The sequence below is a fragment of the Ascaphus truei genome, chromosome 4 (assembly GCF_040206685.1).
Source record: "Ascaphus truei isolate aAscTru1 chromosome 4, aAscTru1.hap1, whole genome shotgun sequence".
Classification (NCBI taxonomy): Eukaryota; Metazoa; Chordata; class Amphibia; order Anura; family Ascaphidae; genus Ascaphus; species Ascaphus truei.
The window spans coordinates 256,472,426-256,493,479 of record NC_134486.1 but is presented as its reverse complement, the minus strand read 5'-3'; the positions used below and the strand labels follow the sequence as shown (position 1 = coordinate 256,493,479).

General features: G+C 46.3%; 1 protein-coding gene across 4 annotated transcripts in view; it reads right to left on the bottom strand.

Moving 5' to 3' along the window:
• AKAP7 (A-kinase anchoring protein 7) overlaps positions 1 to 21,054 on the bottom strand; it is a 307,157-nt gene that overhangs the window by 273,486 nt on the left and 12,617 nt on the right. For all 4 annotated transcript variants that reach the window (XR_012801090.1, XM_075597322.1, XM_075597323.1 and 1 more), the window contains exons 3-4: positions 6,190 to 6,314; positions 5,036 to 5,172 (exon numbers count right to left, since the gene is read on the bottom strand). Coding sequence is in view for 3 of the 4 variants with exons in the window: in XM_075597322.1 (XP_075453437.1) it covers positions 5,036 to 5,172; positions 6,190 to 6,314 (262 nt within the window). In the remaining variant the exon portion in view is untranslated. The remainder of the gene's footprint in view (positions 1 to 5,035; positions 5,173 to 6,189; positions 6,315 to 21,054) is intronic.

Here is a 21,054-nt window from a genome sequence, read left to right as displayed (position 1 = left end):
GCTCTTGCTTCTAAACTTTGAAACCTGACACCTTTGCACCTGTCCCATGCCTCAAGCCAGACATATATAAACCTCCCTTTTCTGTTCCTCCCTTACCTGTTTATACTGGTTCCTGTATTCGCTGCTACTGTTGCTGTTGTCCTGTTCCCGAGTCCAAGTCATGTTCTTGTCTCCTCGTTGCCGACCTCTGCTTGTGATCCCGACCACACTATCTGCCGACTGCCTCCTACCTCTTCTTGTGACCCCGACCACGCTATCTGCGCCTACCTCCGACCTTAGTTGTGACTCTGACCATGCTCCCGGCTGTTCCTGCAACTGGGATCCACTCTAGCCGTAGATCAACCCTTGACAACCATCCTCCCTCCTGTTCTCCAAAACACCATCCTCCCTGCTCTGTCCTCCAAAACACCACCCTCCCTGCTCTGTCCTCCAAAACTTTCTCCACCCTGCACCTAAACTTCCTCTTTCAAAATTCCCCTCTACAAAGTCCCCTTCTCTGTACTCGCTTCTATGAAACACCCTCTTCCAAAACTCCCTCGGTCTTTGACAAAACAATATCATAAAAGTGAAAGAATAAATTAATTAAAAAATAATGTTTTTAATTATAAATACAGTATGTAATGTTTAATATGATTCCTATGTTTATAATGTATATACCTAAATATATTATAAACCTATCCCAATTAAATATAAAATGCTGCATTCTAACTTAAAACATTACTTCTGAATCATGAAGTTCTTAAATAATTAATTAACTCATTAAAATACCAATCATAATTTAAAAAATGGAATAACTAGCATTGTTTCATTGTTAATTACATTTTAATGAATAATCAATCTAAAATATAAATTGTTAAAACATTAACTTTTTTTATTGTAATACAGTAATTAACTAGTTGACTACTAATTAAAAATATATCAATACTAAAACATGAATAAATAAAAAGATGATTACTTAATTATTCCTTTAAAATTGTTTTGTCAAGGAAGGAGGGAGTTTTGCAGGGGCTGGTACAGTATGTTATTAGGACGGGGGAGGGAGTGGCAGAGCGGGATTGAGTTTGGAATGAGGGAGTTTTGCAGGGGTTGGTATGTTAGTAGGACGGGGGAGGGAGTGTCAGAGCGGGATTAAGGTTGCTAGGAGGGAGTTTTGCAGGGGTTGGTATGTAATTAGGACGGGGGAGGGAGTGTCAGAGCGGGATTGAGGTTGCTAGGAGGGAGTTTTGCAGGGGTTGGTATGTAATTAGGACAAGGCAGGGAGTGTCAGAGCGGGATGGAGGTTGGTAGGAGGGAGTTTTGCAGGGGTTGGTATGTAATTAGGACGGGGGAGGGAGTGTCAGAGCGGGATTGAGGTTGCTAGGAGGGAGTTTTGCAGGGGTTGGTATGTTAGTAGGACGGGGGAGGGAGTGTCAGAGCGGGATTGAGGTTGCTAGGAGGGAGTTTTGCAGGGGTTGGTATGTAATTAGGACAAGGCAGGGAGTGTCAGAGCGGGATGGAGGTTGGTAGGAGGGAGTTTTGCAGGGGTTGGTATGTTAGTAGGACGGGGGAGGGAGTGTCAGAGCGGGATGGAGGTTGGTAGGAGGGAGTTTTGCAGGGGTTGGTATGTAATTAGGACGGGGGAGGGAGTGTCAGAGCGGGATTGAGGTTGCTAGGAGGGAGTTTTGATGGGGCTGGTATGTTATTAGGACGGGGGAGGGAGTGGCAGAGCGGGATTGAGGTTGCTAGGAGGGAGTTTTGCTGGGGCTGGTATGTTAGTAGGACGGGGGAGGGAGTGGCAGAGCGGGATTGAGTATGCTAGGAGGGAGTTTTGATGGGGTTGGTATGTTATTAGGACGGGGGAGGGAGTGGCAGAGCGGGATTGAGGTTGCTAGGAGGGAGTTTTGCAGGGGTTGGTATGTTAGTAGAACGGGGGAGGGAGTGTCAGAGCGGGATGGAGGTTGCTAGGAGGGAGTTTTGCAGGGGTTGGTATGTTAGTAGGACGGGGGAGGGAGTGTCAGGATGGGATGGAGGTTGGTAGGAGGGAGTTTTGATGGGGTTGGTATGTTATTAGGACGGGGGAGGGAGTGTCAGAGCAGGATGGAGGTTGGTAGGAGGGAGTTTTGCAGGGGTTGGTATGTTATTAGGACGGGGGAGGGAGTGTCAGAGTGGGATTGAGGTTGCTAGGAGGGAGTTTTGCAGGGGTTGGTATGTTAGTAGGACGGGGGAGGGAGTGTCAGAGCGGGATGGAGGTTGGTAGGAGGGAGTTTTGCAGGGGTTGGTATGTAATTAGGACGGGGGAGGGAGTGTCAGAGTGGGATTGAGGTTGCTAGGGGGGAGTTTTGCAGGGGTTGGTATGTTAGTAGGACGGGGGAGGGAGTGTCAGAGCGGGATGGAGGTTGGTAGGAGGGAGTTTTGCAGGGGCTGGTATGTTATTAGGACGGGGGAGGGAGTGTCAGAGCGGGATGGAGGTTGCTAGGAGGGAGTTTTGCAGGGGTTGGTATGTTAGTAGGACGGGGGAGGGAGTGTCAGAGCGGGATGGAGGTTGGTAGGAGGGAGTTTTGCAGGGGCTGCTATGTTATTAGGACGGGGGAGGGAGTGTCAGAGCGGGATGGAGGTTGGTAGGAGGGAGTTTTGCAGGGGCTGGTATGTTATTAGGACGGGGGAGGGAGTGTCAGAGCGGGATGGAGGTTGGTAGGAGGGAGTTTTGCAGGGGTTGGTATGTTAGTAGAAAGGGGGAGGGAGTGTCAGGATGGGATGGAGATTGGTAGGAGGGAGTTTTGATGGGGTTTGTATGTTATTAGGATGGGGGAGGGAGTGTCAGAGCGGGATGGAGGTTGGAATGAGGGAGTTTTGCAGGGGTTGGTATGTTATTAGGACAGGGCAGGGAGTGTCAGAGCGGGATGGAGGTTGGTAGGAGGGAGTTTTGCAGGGGTTGGTATGTTATTAGGACAGGGCAGGGAGTGTCAGAGCGGGATGGAGGTTGGTAGGAGGGAGTTTTGCAGGGGTTGGTATGTTAGTCGGACGGGGGAGGGAGTGTCAGAGCGGGATGGGGGTTGGTAGGAGGGAGTTTAGGAGCAAGGAGTTTTCATTCTTTTTCAGCTCTGCATTATGACCAGGATGTAATACATTTTATGTGATTGTTTGAAAACAAGACACATTAATTAAACCCTCATAGTTTTGAAAGCTTATGTACATCATATAAAAATCTTACTACTTTAATGCTACAGTTGTGTGAAAAAGAAAGTACACCCTCTTTGAATTCTATGGTTTTACATATCAGGACATAACTGTAATAACAATCATCTGTTCCTTAACAGGTCTAAAAATTAGGTAAATACAATCTCAGATGAACAACAACACATGACATATTACACCGTGTCATGATTTATTTAACAAAAATAAAGCCAACATGGAGAAGTCATGTGTGAAAAACTAAGTACACCCTAACTGCTTAGGAATTAAGATGCTAAGTAGCAGACAGGTGCTGCTAATCAAATGCCATTGATTAATTGATCATCAGCAAGTGTGACCAACTCTATAAAAGCCAAAGTTTTAGCAGTTTGCTGGTCTGGAGCATTCAGGTGTGTGTTAGCAAAATGCCAAGGAGGAAAGACATCAGCAATGATCTTAGAGAAGCAATTGTTGCTGCCCATCAATCTGGGAAGGGTAAAAAGGCAATTTCCAAACAATATAAAATCCATCATTCTACAGTGAGAAAGATTATTCAAAAGTGGAAAACATTCAAGACAGTTGCCAATCTTTCCAGGAGTGGACATCCCAGCAAATTCACCCCAAGGTCAGACCGTGCAATGCTCAGAGAAATTGCAAAAAAAAAAAAACAAGAGTTATATCTCAGACTCTACAGGCCTCAGTTAGCATGTTAAATGTTAAAGTTCTTGACAGTACAATTAGAAAAAGACTGAACAAGTATGGTTTGTTTGGAAGGGTTGCCAGGAGAAAGCCTCTTCTCTCTAAACAGAACATGGCAGCACGGCTTAGGTTTGCAAAGTTGCATTTGAACAAACCACAAGACTTCTGGAACAATGTCCTTTGGACAGACGAGACCAAAGTAGAGATGTTTGGCCATAATGCACAGCGCCACGTTTGGTGAAAACCAAACACAGCATATCAGCACAAACACCTCATACCAACTGTCAAGCACGGTGGTGGAGGGGTGATGATTTGGGCTTGTTTTGCAGCCACAGGACCTGGGAACCTAGCAGTCATTGAGTCGAACATGAACTCCTCTGCATACCAAAGTATTCTAGAGTCAAATGTGAAGCCATCTGTCCGACAGCTAAAGCTTGGTCAAAATTGGATCATGCAACAGGACAATGATCCCAAGCACACCAGCAAATCTACAACAGAATGGCTGAAAAAGAAAAGAATCAAGGTGTTGCAATGGCCCAGTCAAAGTCCAGACCTCAACCCGATTGAAATGCTGTGGCTGGACCTAAAGAGAGCCGTGCATAAACAAATGCCCACAAACCTCAATGAACTGAAGCAACGGTATAATGAAGAGTGGGCCAAAATTCATCCACAACGATGTGAGAGACTGATAAAGTCATACAGAAAAGATTACTTCAAGTTATTGCTGCTAAAGGTGGTTCTACAAGCTATTGAATCATAAGGTATACTTAGTTTTTCACACCTGGCTTCTCCATTTTGGCTTTATTTTTGTTAAATAAATCATGACACGGTGTAATATGTCATGTGTTGTTGTTCATCTGAGGTTGTATTTACCTAATTTTTAGACCTGCTAAGGAACAGATGATTGTTATTATGTCCTGATATGTAAAACCATGGAATTCAAAGAGGGTGTACTTTCATTTTCACACAACTGTATGTCCATGTTTGCTTCAGTCTTTCCAGCATGATAAAGAAAAATATGCAATGAAAATATTGCTGCTATACACAATGTTACATGCATTTTTACCAGATATTTTGATTGATGAATACATTAAATTAAGTAACGCATAAAGAACTATACAGATTATTACAACTCCATTATCATGTCACTGCTCACAGATATGAATTGCTAAACCATGATACTTACACACTGATTTCCTCTTCACTGGCTAAATGCATCAGGAGAAGTGTGATGTGGAATGAGCCATTACGATTCATAGCTTCAGAAAGTCTTTTATCCTTCTGTAACACAGCATCCTCAAAAGTCTGGATGTCTGCAAGAATCTGCCAGTAAAAAAAAAAAGAGGCAGATTTTAGTTTTACTGTAAATAGAAAACTGAACAGAAACAGACAAATGAAAAAAAAAACACTTCTGGCCACTTATTATTCTCATGTTTTGTTTAACTTCTTCGGGACTTATTCAATAAAGCAAGGATCCCCAATGCGGTGCCCGTGGGCTCCATGGCAACCGTCAAGCCTTTTTGTGGGTGCCCGCAATAGACTGGTCAACCAGTTGACAATACGCTGTAGATCAGGGGTCTCCAACACGTCCATCATGAGCTACTGGTAGCTCGCCGGATGCCAGTGAGCTCGCAGCAGTGGCACCACCATCTGCGTGCCTCTATCGTATACCGGTGTGCACTGGAAATCGGGCCCAACTTCTGCATCCGCGTACGGAACCAGCGCTGGAGGCTCTCCCCCAAGGTAAGCGTGTGTGTGCGCACATTAAATAGTTGGTGCCCACAACTCTATCCAGAACTCTCAAGTGTGCCCTTGGGCACAAAAAAGTTGGGGACCCCTGAAAAAAGGGTAATAGTTCTGTTTCGGCATTACCACACTTTATTGAATAAGCCCCTTAAAATGAGTTGAACAGTGTAAAATAATAAAATGTAGCAAGAGTGTAATACTTCTTTTTTATGAGATATAGAATTAGAATAGCATTAAGATTAAGTTTGGTCTACCTCAACCCTCCCTGGAATTTACATGCAATGTGCAAGAGCCTTTTTTGGATATTAACACAGCTTCATTCAATGAATATGAAGTATCTTCTAATAGTGTCAGAGAAATGATCTACATATCTTAATAGACTGAGCACTAGCCTTTTGTCACTCACATGTTAATCTATATTTATATAATTTAAGCATCTTGTTGAGAAACACAGAACTTTAAGTGGGAGGATGTTACTGTCGCATGAATAGATTGAATGATTTTCCAAAGATATGACAATCGCATTGGTTTTAACACATTTTTGTTTATGTAAACATTCCTCAAGCAAAATTAAAAGACAGAAAAAATCAATACCTTCGGATTTGTAATTGGAAGTGATACAAAATAATTTGCCTTCTTTTGCTTTTTTTCTGTATCGTTTTCATTTTTGAACAGAACTGTTCTTTTTCTATTCTTTTTCTTTTTTTTGTCAGGTGTTCCTGTGAGTGAAAAAAAATACTTCAATACAGTAGATACATCAATGATAGTGTCCCAGAAATAATCTAAATCTACAAACTATGTATTTACAGTAGGTTATATTTTTTGATCCCGGAAAAAGCCGATAGTATTCAGTAAAACGTATGTCAGGTCTGAGACGTGACGTGTTATGTGACACGCCACGATAGGCTGCCTTGAGGCAGAGAGCCATACTAGTCCGCAATCAGGGATTTTTGGGGATTAAGAGGTATATCTAGTGCAGGGGAAGCCAACTTCAGTCCTCGAGAATACCAAAAGGTCAGGTTCTCAGGATATCCCTGCTTCAGCACAGGTGGTTCAATCAGTCTTCGATTGTCCCTCTCACTCTCCTACACATACTGTACTATCCCTCTCTCTCCCTCCTATACACACTGTCCCTCACACTCTCCTTCCTCCACCCACTGCCCCTCTCTGTCTTTGGAACCCACTACTGCTTTCTGTACCCACGGCGCCTATGTCTCTGCCTCCTGCATCTACTGCTCCTCTCTCTGCCTTCTGCACCCACTTCCATCCCTTCTCAAACCTGCACCCAGTTCCTCTCTTTCCTTCACTCGCTGTCCTCTCCCTGTCTACTTAACCCACTGCTCCTCTTCACTCCTTCCTGCACCCACTGCCTACCTCTCTCATTGTCTCCTGCACTCATTGTTTGCCTCTCTCTCTCTGCCTCTTGCACCCATTGCTCCGCTCTTTGCCTTCTGCACCCACTCCTCTCTTTCTCCTTGTCTGTCTACTGGAACCACTGCCACTTGCTTTCTGCCTCCAGCATCCACTGTCCCTATCATACATACTGTACATATCTCTGAATTAAATCCAAATCCAAATCCAATAAATAAATAAATTAAATGAAAAATATAAAATGTTCATGAATTTAGTAAACAAAAATCATGGATATATATATATTATATACTTTCTTTTTCACACAACTGTGAATATATATATATATATATATATATATATATATATATATATATATATATATTATATATATATATATATATATATATATATATATATATATATATATTGTGACAGAAACCAGGGGATGGTAATAAATTCCATATATAGGGCTCCCAGGATACTAGACAGTTTCTATCCTGTTTGGCCTGGGAGTGCAGCCTTATAATACATACACTCCATCCCACAGTTTGGCAAGCGCTGGAACTGAGGGATGAGAGATCCAGACCAGAGTTTGTCTGCTGCCTGATTTCTGTCACCTGTCATGCTAATTAGGAATCAGGTATGAAAGACTGATTTCCTGTTTGCTCTGGTCTCCCCACAAGAGCCAGGAGGCTGGAAGGCTGCTGAACTACAGAGGGGAGAAGCCTCTTCCCCAAACAGGTTCAATCTTTCTGTTCATTTGTGTAAGACTGCAAAAGTACCGTGTTTTGATGTTGGAAGTGGAAAAGCCACTTCCAACCCTGAGTCAGGGATATCTAAGTTAAGTTATCGCTCAGGTGAGCAGCTTTTGTTTTTGATCTGTTTTCTGTTGTATGCACTGTGGCAGTCTCAGTGCCTGGGACTGAATAAACCAGGCATAGCCTGTTTAAAGGAACAGTACGTGACGCCTCATCATTTAACCTACCCTAAAAGACCGTGTTCTAAACAGTCCCGGACAAACGACGGAGCCCCGGAGTAAGCCGTTTGTCACATATGGTGGAGAATGCGGGCAGAGCACTAGGGGGTCTGCGGGTTGAAGAACTTTGAAAGAAAAAAAAAAAAAAAAAAGTTTTTTTCATCCTCTGCAAACAAGATGGAAGACGTGGTGGGTGCGCTGGTACGCAATGTCGCTGCCCAGAAAGACGCGAATGAAACCCAGCAACAGCTGTTAATAGCCCAGCAAGAAACTAATGCAAACCAGCAGCAGACGAATGCAGCCCAGCAACAGCTGCTAATAGCCCAGCAAGAGATTAATGCAAACCAGCAACAGGCGAATGCAAACCAGCAACAGGCGAATGCAAACCAGCAACAGACGAATGAAGCCCTGCAAAACGCGAATGCAAACCAGCAAGAGACAAACCGCTTGCTGAGAGAGGAGCAACAGCGGTTCGCTCAGGGCTTACAGCAGGAACTCGAGATCCTGAGGGGGACTATCAGTAACCTTCCACTGGCAGCGGCAGCCACAGTTCCGAAAATGACCAGGGCAAGCCACTACCTTCAGAAGATGGGACCCTCGGATGATGTGGAAGCCTATCTTCTCACGTTTGAACGCACGGCACAGAGAGAGGGATGGCCAGAAGCTGAGTGGGCTGGTCTAATCGCACCCTTCCTAAGCGGCGAACCCCAGAAGGCTTACTTTGATCTAGAGCCAGCCGAAGCTAACGTCTATGCAAAATTGAAGTTCGAGATCCTCGCCCGCCTCGGCGTAACCACGGCTGTTCGCGCCCAAAGGTTTCACGCATGGTCCTTCACGATGGATAAAGCCACCCGAAGCCAGATGTATGACCTCATCCACCTCGCCCGGAAGTGGCTACAACCCGAGATCAACTCAGCCAGCCACATCGTGGAACGGTTGGTCATGGACCAGTTCTTGAGGAAACTTCCCTCTGCCTTACGCCGTTGGGTCAGTCGGAGTGACCCCCACAATGCGGATGAGCTTGTGGCCCTCGTAGAAAGGTACAATGCAGCAGAAGAGCACCCGCAACCCACAGTCGTGGAGCAACCCCACTACCCGAGGTTCCAGGACTCTTCCAGAGACGGTAAAAGGGTACCGGGGTTAAGGGACGCTGAAGAGCGGCGACCACCTTCACGCAGCACCAGCAACAGTGGTTCGCACACTAAGGGCAATAGCCAACATGGGGAGCCGGGAAAAGGCTCTAAGTGGGACACAGACTATGTACCTAAATGTGTAAATTGTCATGAGAGGGGCCACACAGCAAAAATCTGCCCACTAAATGATGAGCCCATGCAATGCAACAGCGTGGAACCTTATTCGCTGTTGTCCCAATGTATGGGCCCTAGCCCAGAGGACCCCTTGAATAACCATCTGTGGGCATTTGTAAAGGTTAATGGTAAGAGGGTTCGGGCACTTCTTGACTCTGGGAGCATGGTCACACTAGTGTCCGAATACCTCTTGCCCATTAAGAAGAAACAGGGAAACAGTTCACAAAGAGTGGCAATTTGTTGTATACATGGGGATAATCATGAATATTCCACTGTTGTTTTTTTTGAAACAGAGTTTGGTTCTTTAGATTTCAAGGTGGGTATTGTACCCAAACTGGCACATGATGTGTTAATAGGGACCGACTTTCCCCATTTTCTAAAAATGTGGTCCCCCGCTCAGAATAGCGCCCAGAGTTCAATAGCGGACCATAACGAAGTATTAGAAGAAACAAATCCTTTCCCTTTTTCAGAAATGGAGGTTGAAGAGGGCCCAAATAAGAAGGGGGAAAAGGAGGAGTGCTGTAAAATTCCCTTCCCCATCACTACTTTGGTAGGGAATACCCCAAATCAAGATGTTGAGCAGACACTTACCACCCCAGAACCGGATAAGACCCTCGCTGACCTAGAGGTCAGTCCTGGGAGTTTTAAGAAGGCCCAGTGGGAGGACCCCACATTAGCGGTAGCAAGGGGAAATATACGGGACCAGAATAGTACTCCTGGCCAACCAGATAGGTCACTTGCTTACCCCTACTTCGAGGTAGAGAACGACCTAGTATATCGGGTTGATAAAAGGAAATCAGTTACAACTAAACAATTGTTGGTACCACGGACATTCCGTAACGTAGTATTACACCTCGCACATAGTCATCCATTGGGGGGACACCTAGGGGTGGAAAAGACAAAAGAAAAGGTTCTCCGAAGCTTCTATTGGCCTGGGGTTCTGGCAGAAATTACGAATTATTGTTCCTCATGCCCAGAATGTCAGATCACCGCCCCGTTCAAGGCGTACCGCAGCCCATTGGTACCCCTTCCCATAATAGAGGTACCATTTGACCGGATTGCTATGGATCTAGTAGGACCCCTAATAAAGTCTGCTAGGGGACATCAGCATATATTGGTAATATTAGATTATGCCACCCGATATCCGGAGGCAGTTCCCCTACGTAGCACCTCAGCTAAAAACATAGCAAAAGAGTTAGTAGTTCTGTTTTCCCGGGTCGGGATTCCTAAAGAGATTCTATCTGACCAGGGAACACCATTTATGTCCCAAGTAACAAAAGAGCTATGTAAACTCCTAAAAATCAAGCATCTCAGAACCTCAGTCTATCATCCACAAACAGATGGTTTAGTGGAAAGGTTCAATAAAACCTTAAAGAGCATGTTACGGCGGGCGGTTGATAAAGATGGGAAAAACTGGGATTGTTTGTTACCGTACCTGTTATTTGCCATTAGGGAAGTTCCCCAATCATCCACAGGCTTCTCCCCGTTTGAACTATTGTATGGCCGACACCCAAGGGGCTTACTGGATATAGCCAAAAAGACTTGGGAACACGAGGTTACCCCTTACAGAAGTGTAATAGAGCATGTTGCCCAGATGCAGGACCGCATTGCTGCAGTCCTACCCATAGTGAGGGAACACATGGAGAAAGCTCAAGAAGCACAGAGGAATACGTATAATAAGGGTGCTAGGGTCAGAATTTTTTTTCCAGGTGATAGGGTACTAGTTCTGGTTCCCACCGTGGAGAGTAAATTCCTTGCTAAATGGCATGGGCCATATGAGGTCTTGGAAAGAGTGGGAGAAGTAAATTATAAGGTAAGACAGCCAGGTAGGAGGAAACCTGAGCAAATTTACCATATAAACCTACTCAAGCCCTGGAAAGATAGAGAAGTCTTGTTAACCCTATTACCCCCAGGTCCGTCAGAGAATCAAGAAACTGACCCAGAGGTTAGCATAGCTGAAACCCTGTCTGTTCATCAGAAACGAGAGGTTCAGAATTTAGTGAGAAGAAACAAAGAAATCTTCTCTATACGGCCAGGTAGAACTAGCGTAATTGAACATGACCTAGTCTCTGAACCGGGGGTCCGAGTTAACCTTAAACCGTACCGAATCCCAGAGGCCAAAAGAAAGGCTATAAGTTTAGAGGTTAAAAAAATGCTAAAACTAGGTGTAATTGAGGAATCCCAAAGTGGGTGGAACAGCCCTATAGTCTTAGTCCCAAAGCCAGATGGTACAACAAGGTTTTGTAATGACTACCGGAAACTAAACGCGGTGTCAAAATTTGATACTTATCCTATGCCCAGGGTAGATGAACTTGTAGAGAGACTGGGCAAAGCCCGATATCTCACAACCCTAGACCTAACAAAAGGGTACTGGCAGGTTCCCCTCACAGAAAGGGCAAAAGAAAAGACAGCCTTCTCAACCCCAGACGGCCTCTTTCAGTATAAGGTGTTGCCTTTTGGCTTACATGGAGCTCCCGCCACATTCCAAAGAATGATGGATAAAATTTTAAAACCACATGCTCGGTATGCTGCCGCCTACCTGGATGATGTGGTAATCCATAGTGAAGATTGGCAATCCCACCTTCCAAAGGTCCAAGCTGTGCTTGACGCAGTCCGGTCTGCTGGACTAACTGCTAACCCCGCTAAATGCACTATTGGTCTGGAGGAGGCCAAGTATCTGGGATATTCTATTGGCAGAGGTTTACTCAAACCCCAAACACTCAAAGTGGAGGCGATACAAAATTGGCCAAGGCCAGTTACAAAAAAACAAGTAAGGACCTTTTTGGGGTTAATTGGGTACTATAGAAGGTTTATTCCCAATTTTGCAACTAAGGCAACCCCACTAACTGACCTCACAAAAGCAAGAGGACCGCTAATGGTAAAGTGGTCCCCCGAAACCGAACAGGCCTTTAGAAGCCTGAAAGAAGCTCTCTGTGCCCAACCAGTGTTGGTCACACCTGACTTCTCCAAAGAGTTCGTAGTCCAAACCGACGCATCTGAGGTAGGGCTGGGGGCGGTACTCTCCCAGGAGTCTCAAGGTGAGGAGCACCCCATCCTTTATTTAAATAGGAAACTAAATCCCCAGGAGAAAAATTACTCCATAGTAGAGAAAGAGTGTCTCGCAATAAAGTGGGCTGTAGAGACGCTCAAATACTACCTGTTGGGGAGAAAATTCCGGTTGGTCACAGATCATGCACCCCTTACCTGGATGTGTCAAAACAGGGAAAAGAATGCTAGAGTGACCAGGTGGTTCCTAAGCCTACAACCCTTTAAAGTTTCTGTGGAACACAGGTCAGGGCACAAACATGGCAATGCTGACGGGTTGTCAAGGATGCACTCCCTAATATCCATGGTCGCTCATCCCTCGAGGTCTGAGCTGGGGGGGAGGATATGTGACAGAAACCAGGGGATGGTAATAAATTCCATATATAGGGCTCCCAGGATACTAGACAGTTTCTATCCTGTTTGGCCTGGGAGTGCAGCCTTATAATACATACACTCCATCCCACAGTTTGGCAAGCGCTGGAACTGAGGGATGAGAGATCCAGACCAGAGTTTGTCTGCTGCCTGATTTCTGTCACCTGTCATGCTAATTAGGAATCAGGTATGAAAGACTGATTTCCTGTTTGCTCTGGTCTCCCCACAAGAGCCAGGAGGCTGGAAGGCTGCTGAACTACAGAGGGGAGAAGCCTCTTCCCCAAACAGGTTCAATCTTTCTGTTCATTTGTGTAAGACTGCAAAAGTACCGTGTTTTGATGTTGGAAGTGGAAAAGCCACTTCCAACCCTGAGTCAGGGATATCTAAGTTAAGTTATCGCTCAGGTGAGCAGCTTTTGTTTTTGATCTGTTTTCTGTTGTATGCACTGTGGCAGTCTCAGTGCCTGGGACTGAATAAACCAGGCATAGCCTGTTTAAAGGAACAGTACGTGACGCCTCATCATTTAACCTACCCTAAAAGACCGTGTTCTAAACAGTCCCGGACAAACGACGGAGCCCCGGAGTAAGCCGTTTGTCACATATGGTGGAGAATGCGGGCAGAGCACTAGGGGGTCTGCGGGTTGAAGAACTTTGAAAGAAAAAAAAAGAAAAAAAAAGTTTTTTTCATCCTCTGCAAACAAGATGGAAGACGTGGTGGGTGCGCTGGTACGCAATGTCGCTGCCCAGAAAGACGCAAATGAAACCCAGCAACAGCTGTTAATAGCCCAGCAAGAAACTAATGCAAACCAGCAGCTGACGAATGCAGCCCAGCAACAGCTGCTAATAGCCCAGCAAGAGATTAATGCAAACCAGCAACAGGCGAATGCAAACCAGCAACAGGCGAATGCAAACCAGCAACAGACGAATGAAGCCCTGCAAAACGCGAATGCAAACCAGCAAGAGACAAACCGCTTGCTGAGAGAGGAGCAACAGCGGTTCGCTCAGGGCTTACAGCAGGAACTCGAGATCCTGAGGGGGACTATCAGTAACCTTCCACTGGCAGCGGCAGCCACAGTTCCGAAAATGACCAGGGCAAGCCACTACCTTCAGAAGATGGGACCCTCGGATGATGTGGAAGCCTATCTTCTCACGTTTGAACGCACGGCACAGAGAGAGGGATGGCCAGAAGCTGAGTGGGCTGGTCTAATCGCACCCTTCCTAAGCGGCGAACCCCAGAAGGCTTACTTTGATCTAGAGCCAGCCGAAGCTAACGTCTATGCAAAATTGAAGTTCGAGATCCTCGCCCGCCTCGGCGTAACCACGGCTGTTCGCGCCCAAAGGTTTCACGCATGGTCCTTCACGATGGATAAAGCCACCCGAAGCCAGATGTATGACCTCATCCACCTCGCCCGGAAGTGGCTACAACCCGAGATCAACTCAGCCAGCCACATCGTGGAACGGTTGGTCATGGACCAGTTCTTGAGGAAACTTCCCTCTGCCTTACGCCGTTGGGTCAGTCGGGATATCTGGACAGCAATAATGTGGAACAACGATCCAACCACCAGTTGCTGGGTGGGACTTGAGTCTACCTATACGAGACCTCTCTCTCTCCCGGCCGCTATGTGGACCGAGAGGGGAGGAAAGACCCTCTTGGAAACATTAAAACTGGGAGCAATGAAATGTAGATATGGTCTAGAAATAAAGATAAATATGGTCTGACAGCCAGTCCAACACTCTAACCCCTATTTTCCACAACCCTGAATTCCCCCCAGGATAGTTCCCACAGAGACTCAATAAATTTAAGACATTAAAGTTGATGGTAGCTGACGACTTTGTAGATAACGGTACAATTCTACCACTCCAGGCGCTGGAGAAGAAACACCAAATCATAAATATACCAGTGTTTGGTTTCCTCCAAATCAGGCACTACCTGCAATCACTCTCCAAAGATTCGGCATTCCAACCTTTATCAAATTTTGAAAGACTGTGTAGGAAAGGATACTACTGTAAAGGGCTCATTTCAGAGATATATCTGGGCCTGGCGCGATCAGCGGGTTATTCCCACCATAGCTATATGATCAAATGGGCAGAAGATTTGAATACAGAGATCGATAGAGAAGACTGGGGGGACATTTGGGAGGTAGCTGCAAAAACGTAAATCTGCACCACTATCAAAGAGAATATATATAAAATTCTATTTCATTGGTACCTAACCCCGAGCAGGCTGGCCCAGATCTTCCCCGGGTCCCCGGATTTGTGCTGGAGGGGATGCGGGCAAAAAGAAGATATGGTTCATATTTGGTGGAGTTGCCCAAAAATTCAGGTATTCTGGGTCATGATACAAACATTGATCAGAGAGTACCTAGGGGTGGAGGTTGAGGTGGAACCGCTGACCATGGTGCTGGCCAAACCAATAGATGAATTAGGAACGGCAGAAAGTAAGATGATAACTCATGTAATGACAGCTGCCCGCTGTGTTATTGCGGCTGCCTGGAAAAAGGTGAATGCACCTTCTAGGCAGACGTCCTACGGAGACTAAGGGAAATAAAGATGATGGAGCTCCTCACAGCACAGTTGAGCCAGAAAACTGACAAATTTCACAAAATTTGGGAAATATGGCCAGGAAACTAGGGACCCCATAGGAATAAACACAGAAAAACCAGACAAATGGGCTAGCCCCCCCCCCCCTTTCCACCCCCACCCCCCCTCTTTCTCTTCTTTCCTGCGTTCTTCTCTTTCCTTTGTTAAGCTCATGAGAGACGTCTACGGAAGCGGCTGCTTCCCTAACACAACCGGAAATAAGAAGACAAACCACACTTGTTCAAAAACCGTTATATAAAAAATATTTTATTTCAGTAATGATGACGAACTGTTAATGCCCTTTGTTGTATGGACAAGTGACAATGTTAAAACATCATATGTATTCCAAGATTATATATTTGTTATGTCTCTCCAAAACAATTTTAAAAAAATTAAACAAAAAAAAAAAAAGAAAAAGACTGAACAAGTATGGTTTGTTTGGAAGGGTTGCCAGGAGAAAGCCTCTTCTCTCTAAAAAGAACATGGCAGCACGGCTTAGGTTTGCAAAGTTGCATCTGAACAAACCTCAAGACTTCTGGAACAATGTCCTTTGGACAGACGAGACCAAAGTGGAGATGTTTGGCCATAATGTACAGCGACACATTTGGCGAAAACCAAACACAGCATATCTGCACAAACACCTCATACCAACTGTCAAGCACGGTGGTGGAGGGGTGATGATTTGGGCTTGTTTTGCAGCCACAGGACCTAGAACCTTGCAGTCATTGAGTCGACCATGAACTCCTCTGCATACCAAAGTATTCTAAAGTCAAATGTGAGGCCACCTGTCCGACAGCTAAAGCTTGTTCGAAATTGGGTCATGCAAGAGGACAATGATCCCAAGCACACCAGCAAATCTACAACAGAATGGCTGAAAAAGAAAAGAATCGAGGTGTTGCAATGGCCAAGTCAAAGTCCAGACCTCAACCCAATTGAAATGGCAGGACCTTAAGAGAGCCGTGCATAAACAAATGCCCACAAACCTCAATGAACTGAAGCAACGTTGTAAAGAAGAGTGGGCCAAAATTCCTCCACAACGATGTGAGAGACTGATGAGGTCATACAGAAAACGATTACTTCAAGTTACTGCTGCTAAAGGTGGTTCTACTAGCTATTGAATCACGAGGTATACTTAGTTTTTCACACATGGCTTCTCCATTTTGGCTTTATTTTTGTTAAATAAATCATGACGAGGACACCTGCTGGCTGTTGGAGGGAATGGAGACTTGATTTCAGAGCTCCTCTCCCACCGGCACTATTAAAGCAATTATAAGCGGCAAAAGCGTGATTCTACCTGATTACTACACAGCACATCTTTTATAAACATCGAGAGATGCCGATTAACAAAACAGCTCGATCCAAAGGCCAACCGGTTACCACTTTTTTCAAGAAAAACGGAGCGCCCCCACCCGAAAATAAAGAGATCCCTGGGCAGACATCAGACAAGGCCCCTGCTGTGGATCCTCTTGTGGAGGAGGAGGGAGATGAAGATATAGTCCGGCGCAAAGACCTAAAAGCATTCTGCGCAGATATGAAGAAGTTCTTCATGACAGAACTTTGGGCGCTTAGAAAAGACCTAGATGCTCTCGGAGAGCGTACTGACTCCATTGAAACTAAAATGGACGAGACAACCACCGCCATAGCTGAAACACACGACCAGGTCACTGCTTTAAATGACAGAGTTAGATTTTTAGAAGATAAGGCAGAGGACGCCGAAAACCGCGACCGGCGGTGCAACATCAGGCTACGGGGGGTCCCTGAAAATATAAATGACCCTGAAGATTTTACAAATAGGTGGCTGGAGCACCTTTTTCCGGATAAACCAGACTCTGAGATACGGCTGGACAGGTGCCATAGAGCTTTGCGCGGGAAACCCCAGAGCGGCGACCCCCCCAGAGATATTGTGGCGCGATTCCACCATTTTCGCACCAAAGAAGAGGTGTGCAGGATCTCCCGTGAAGCTAAGACCCTTGAGTTCGAGGGGGTCAAGCTCCAGATATACCAGGACTTAGCCCCTGCCACCTTGAATAAAAGAAAAGCTCTGACTCCAATTACAAAAGTTCTCCGAGAACATAACATCAGATACAGATGGCTGTTTCCCTGTGCCCTCCTTTCAATTAAAAATGGTGTTGCTCACACTTTAAAAAACCCAGAAGACGGAGAGGGCTTCCTCACCAAACTCGGGGTCACTGGAGCCATACTCAACCCAGCACAGCCACCATCCGTCATCGCCAACCCCCTCACTCCCTCCTGGAACAAATCAGGGACCCCCCGTACTAAGCAGCATGTGGTGCGGGAGGCTTCAGGCTCCAACTGATCTTAATCAGCACAACAACACAAGTTTATAACCTCTCAGACCACAAGGAATGAATCCCTGTTCAAGCCCACTGTCCCACCAGTACCAGATATCAACCAGACTTACCTCCTCTGCCAGATGTCAGCTATAACCTGGAGCAGATCCGTTTGCAGTTTTGGAGCAGCAGCCATCTTGGTCCCGTCCTCCTCTGTGTGAGGCGGGAGCAACAGGGGTTTTGGCGCGAAGGAATCACTGACGTCATCCGGAGGTTCCATCTTCACGCGAGATCTCAGCCGCAGACTGATGACGTCGGGGAGACCGGGACTATGGGACGCGAGACGGCCCCTCCATTGCTGGTGGGGTAGGAGGGGGAGAGGGAGTCTCGGCGTTCGAGCCTCTCTCCCTGCTCTCAATTCTTGGCCTGCTCGCCCCAGCATCTGCGCGCCCGTGCCCCAGCATCTGCGCGCCCGTGCCCCAGCGTCCGCGTGCCCGTGCCCCATAGCCTAACACCACATAAGCTGCACTCCCCGCCTTCTCGCGAGATCTCGGTCGCGGACTAATGACGTCAGAGCGACCGGGACTTCTCTGCAGGAGGCGGTCTCCCCGCGGCCCCGCATGGAGTAGGAGGGAGACTGGGAGATCGAGCCCCTCTCCCTGCTGTCAGGTCTCGGCCCGCTTAACTGGGGAGACCGGGGGGGGGGTCACATAGCCCAGCGTCGCCGCCCAGCATCACCTGCCCAGCTCAGCATCACGCGCACTGCTCAGCATCACGTATACAGCATTACCAACATATGTACAGCGTACCTGCACAGCCCAGCCCAGCACCACCTGCACAGCCCTGCACAGCCCAGCACCACCTGCACAGCCCAGCACCACCTGCACAGCCCAGCACCACCTGCACAGCCCAGCACCACTTGCACTGCACAGCCCAGCACCACCTACACAGCCCAGCACCACTTGCACTGCACAGCCCAGCACCACTTGCACAGCCCAGCACCACCTGCACAGCCCAGCACCACTTGCACTGCACAGCCCAGCACCACTTGCACTGCACAGCCCAGCACCACTTGCACTGCACAGCCCAGCACCACTTGCACAGCCCAGCACCACCTACACAACCCAGCACCACCTGCACAGCCCAGCATTACACACACATCTCAGCATCACCTGCACAGCACATCCCAACATCACCTGCACAACACAGCCCAGCATCACCTATGCAGCCCAGCTCAGCACCACCTGCACAGCCCAGCATTACACACACATCCCAGCGTCACCGCCCAGATCGTTGCCCTCCGCGTGGTGCATCCACAAGCTCCTAGTGATGTCAGTGCAACCGGGACTTTTCTACAATAAGCGGTTCCTCCACAGCCCCAGATGGAATAAGAGGGGGAGAGGGAGACTTGGAAGTCGAGCCCCTCTTCCCCCTCACGGGTCTCGGCCCGCTCATCTGGGGTACCCGGAGGATATATATGGGTCTAGTTACCACCAAGCATGTCCCTGCCCCCCACACAATACACAACACCCAACAAACATAAATAAATAAATAAAGATCATCTCCATGTCAAATAGTGCCCCACATAGGGTGACACAAGATCTGGGAATCACACAGGATCTGGGAATCGCACAAGAAAGAAGTAAAACCCATATGATCTCATATAACAGAGATGATTAACATTTTATTAAAAAATAGTAGTATATATGGAGAAGATATGTTATATGGGTTAGAGGTATATTATTGTTATGTTGAGTACATGTGTATATATATATATATATGTGTATGTTTGTGTGGGTGTACATATGTTTGTATATATGTGTGTTATTACATATTACCAGTGGTTGACAGGTCACCGGGAAATCTACTCGCCACACGAGAGGGTCTGCTCGCCACCTGGTGCCAGGCGTGTGCTGCTTGGGCCAATGTTTACTCGCCCGGGGGTTGGGTCCACTCGCCCGGGGCGAGCAGGTGTGTGGGTTTGTCGAACACTGCATATTACTATATACGCTATATAAGATTCCGCTATGATAAATATCTGCTGTTTCGGTTTGGCTGTATACGGTGTGCTACGAGAAGGTCTATTATGTCACGTCATAAGGACTACATCAGTGATGGAGACTTTTCAGCACATGCGGACTCGTTCGATATAAATATATTTATCTCTATATGAAGAAGCGGGTTATATGGAGGATACATACAATACAATTTACATATTATTTGTCTCTACGGATTGAAATTACCGCACGTATTGTATCCATATGCTAATGTTTCTCGTGTCATATCTGCCTTATATGTTCGGGAAGATGGTGTGCAGACATATATATATACATGTTTAAAATTTCATAAGTTAGCTTAATTAAAGCTGTTTAGAAGATGTTCACATTAGATAAGATTACAAACATAAGGGCTCAACGGCCTAAGGTTACTGTTATTTTACCAAGGTTAACCCCGCTAACCCCATTACCAGTAATAGCACTATCTAGATTACAATCGGGATTCAAGGTTCATGGTCATTAAGGTCACTGTTAGTGGCACTGAGATGATGTCACTATCATTTTATGTTGCAGTTCACAAAATATGCTTTGCTTTTTCCTTTTTGAAAAGTGCCGGGGGAGATACTCCCCTTCGAGCATGTGTCCCCTTCATCGGTCCCCAAATATGAGGGACCGATTCCAAGACCCAGGGTGGGATATCTTCAACACAGGAGACTGGCCCATCTTTAAAATGGAGTCAGAAGACCCACCCTTTGGGCACAGGAGCTACTCTCGGGGGCTCCCGAGATACGCCCTTGTTTTTTGTTTATCCCTTTTTACAATTTTATTATTATTTTCTTTTTCCCGTTTTAGCCCTCTTGTCGCTTCCCCTGTCTTGTCTACCTTTCCCTGCCCTCTCCCTTTCCCCTCCCTCTCCAGGGAGCATGGATTCCACCCAGAGCGTCTAACCGATACGATAGTTTGGGACACATCCGCCAGAAACCTCAGATATAATTTCACAAGTAAGTATGCAGATCACTATATATATCATTCCCTGCTTCGTAATACATGGCGTTAACATTAATCTCTCACAATGTGAAGGGCTTTAATAGCCCAATCAAAAGAAAGATTGCCTTTACAGATTACAAAAGAAAACAAGCGGATGTGCTATTTCTACAAGAAACACACTTTAGTAATAATAGCTCCCCCAGGTTCCTAGATAGGGGCTTCTCCCAATTTTATACAGCATCAGCATCGGTCAAAAAACGTGGGGTAGCCATCATATTTAACAACTCAATCCCATTTATTCTCCAGACAATCAAAAAAGATGTAGATGGTCGTTATATCATTTTAACAGGGACCATACATGAGCAGCCTATTACGTTGGCCTCCCTCTACGCGCCCTGTACACAGGATGCGTCCTTTTTTGACAGATTCTTCCGCCTGCTAAACTCAGCAGCTAAGGGATACACTATAATAGCAGGAGATTTTAACATCACAATGCAATCCTCAATAGACAGATCAGGGGGAAATGACTCCGATAATAAAAAAGCTCAAAAT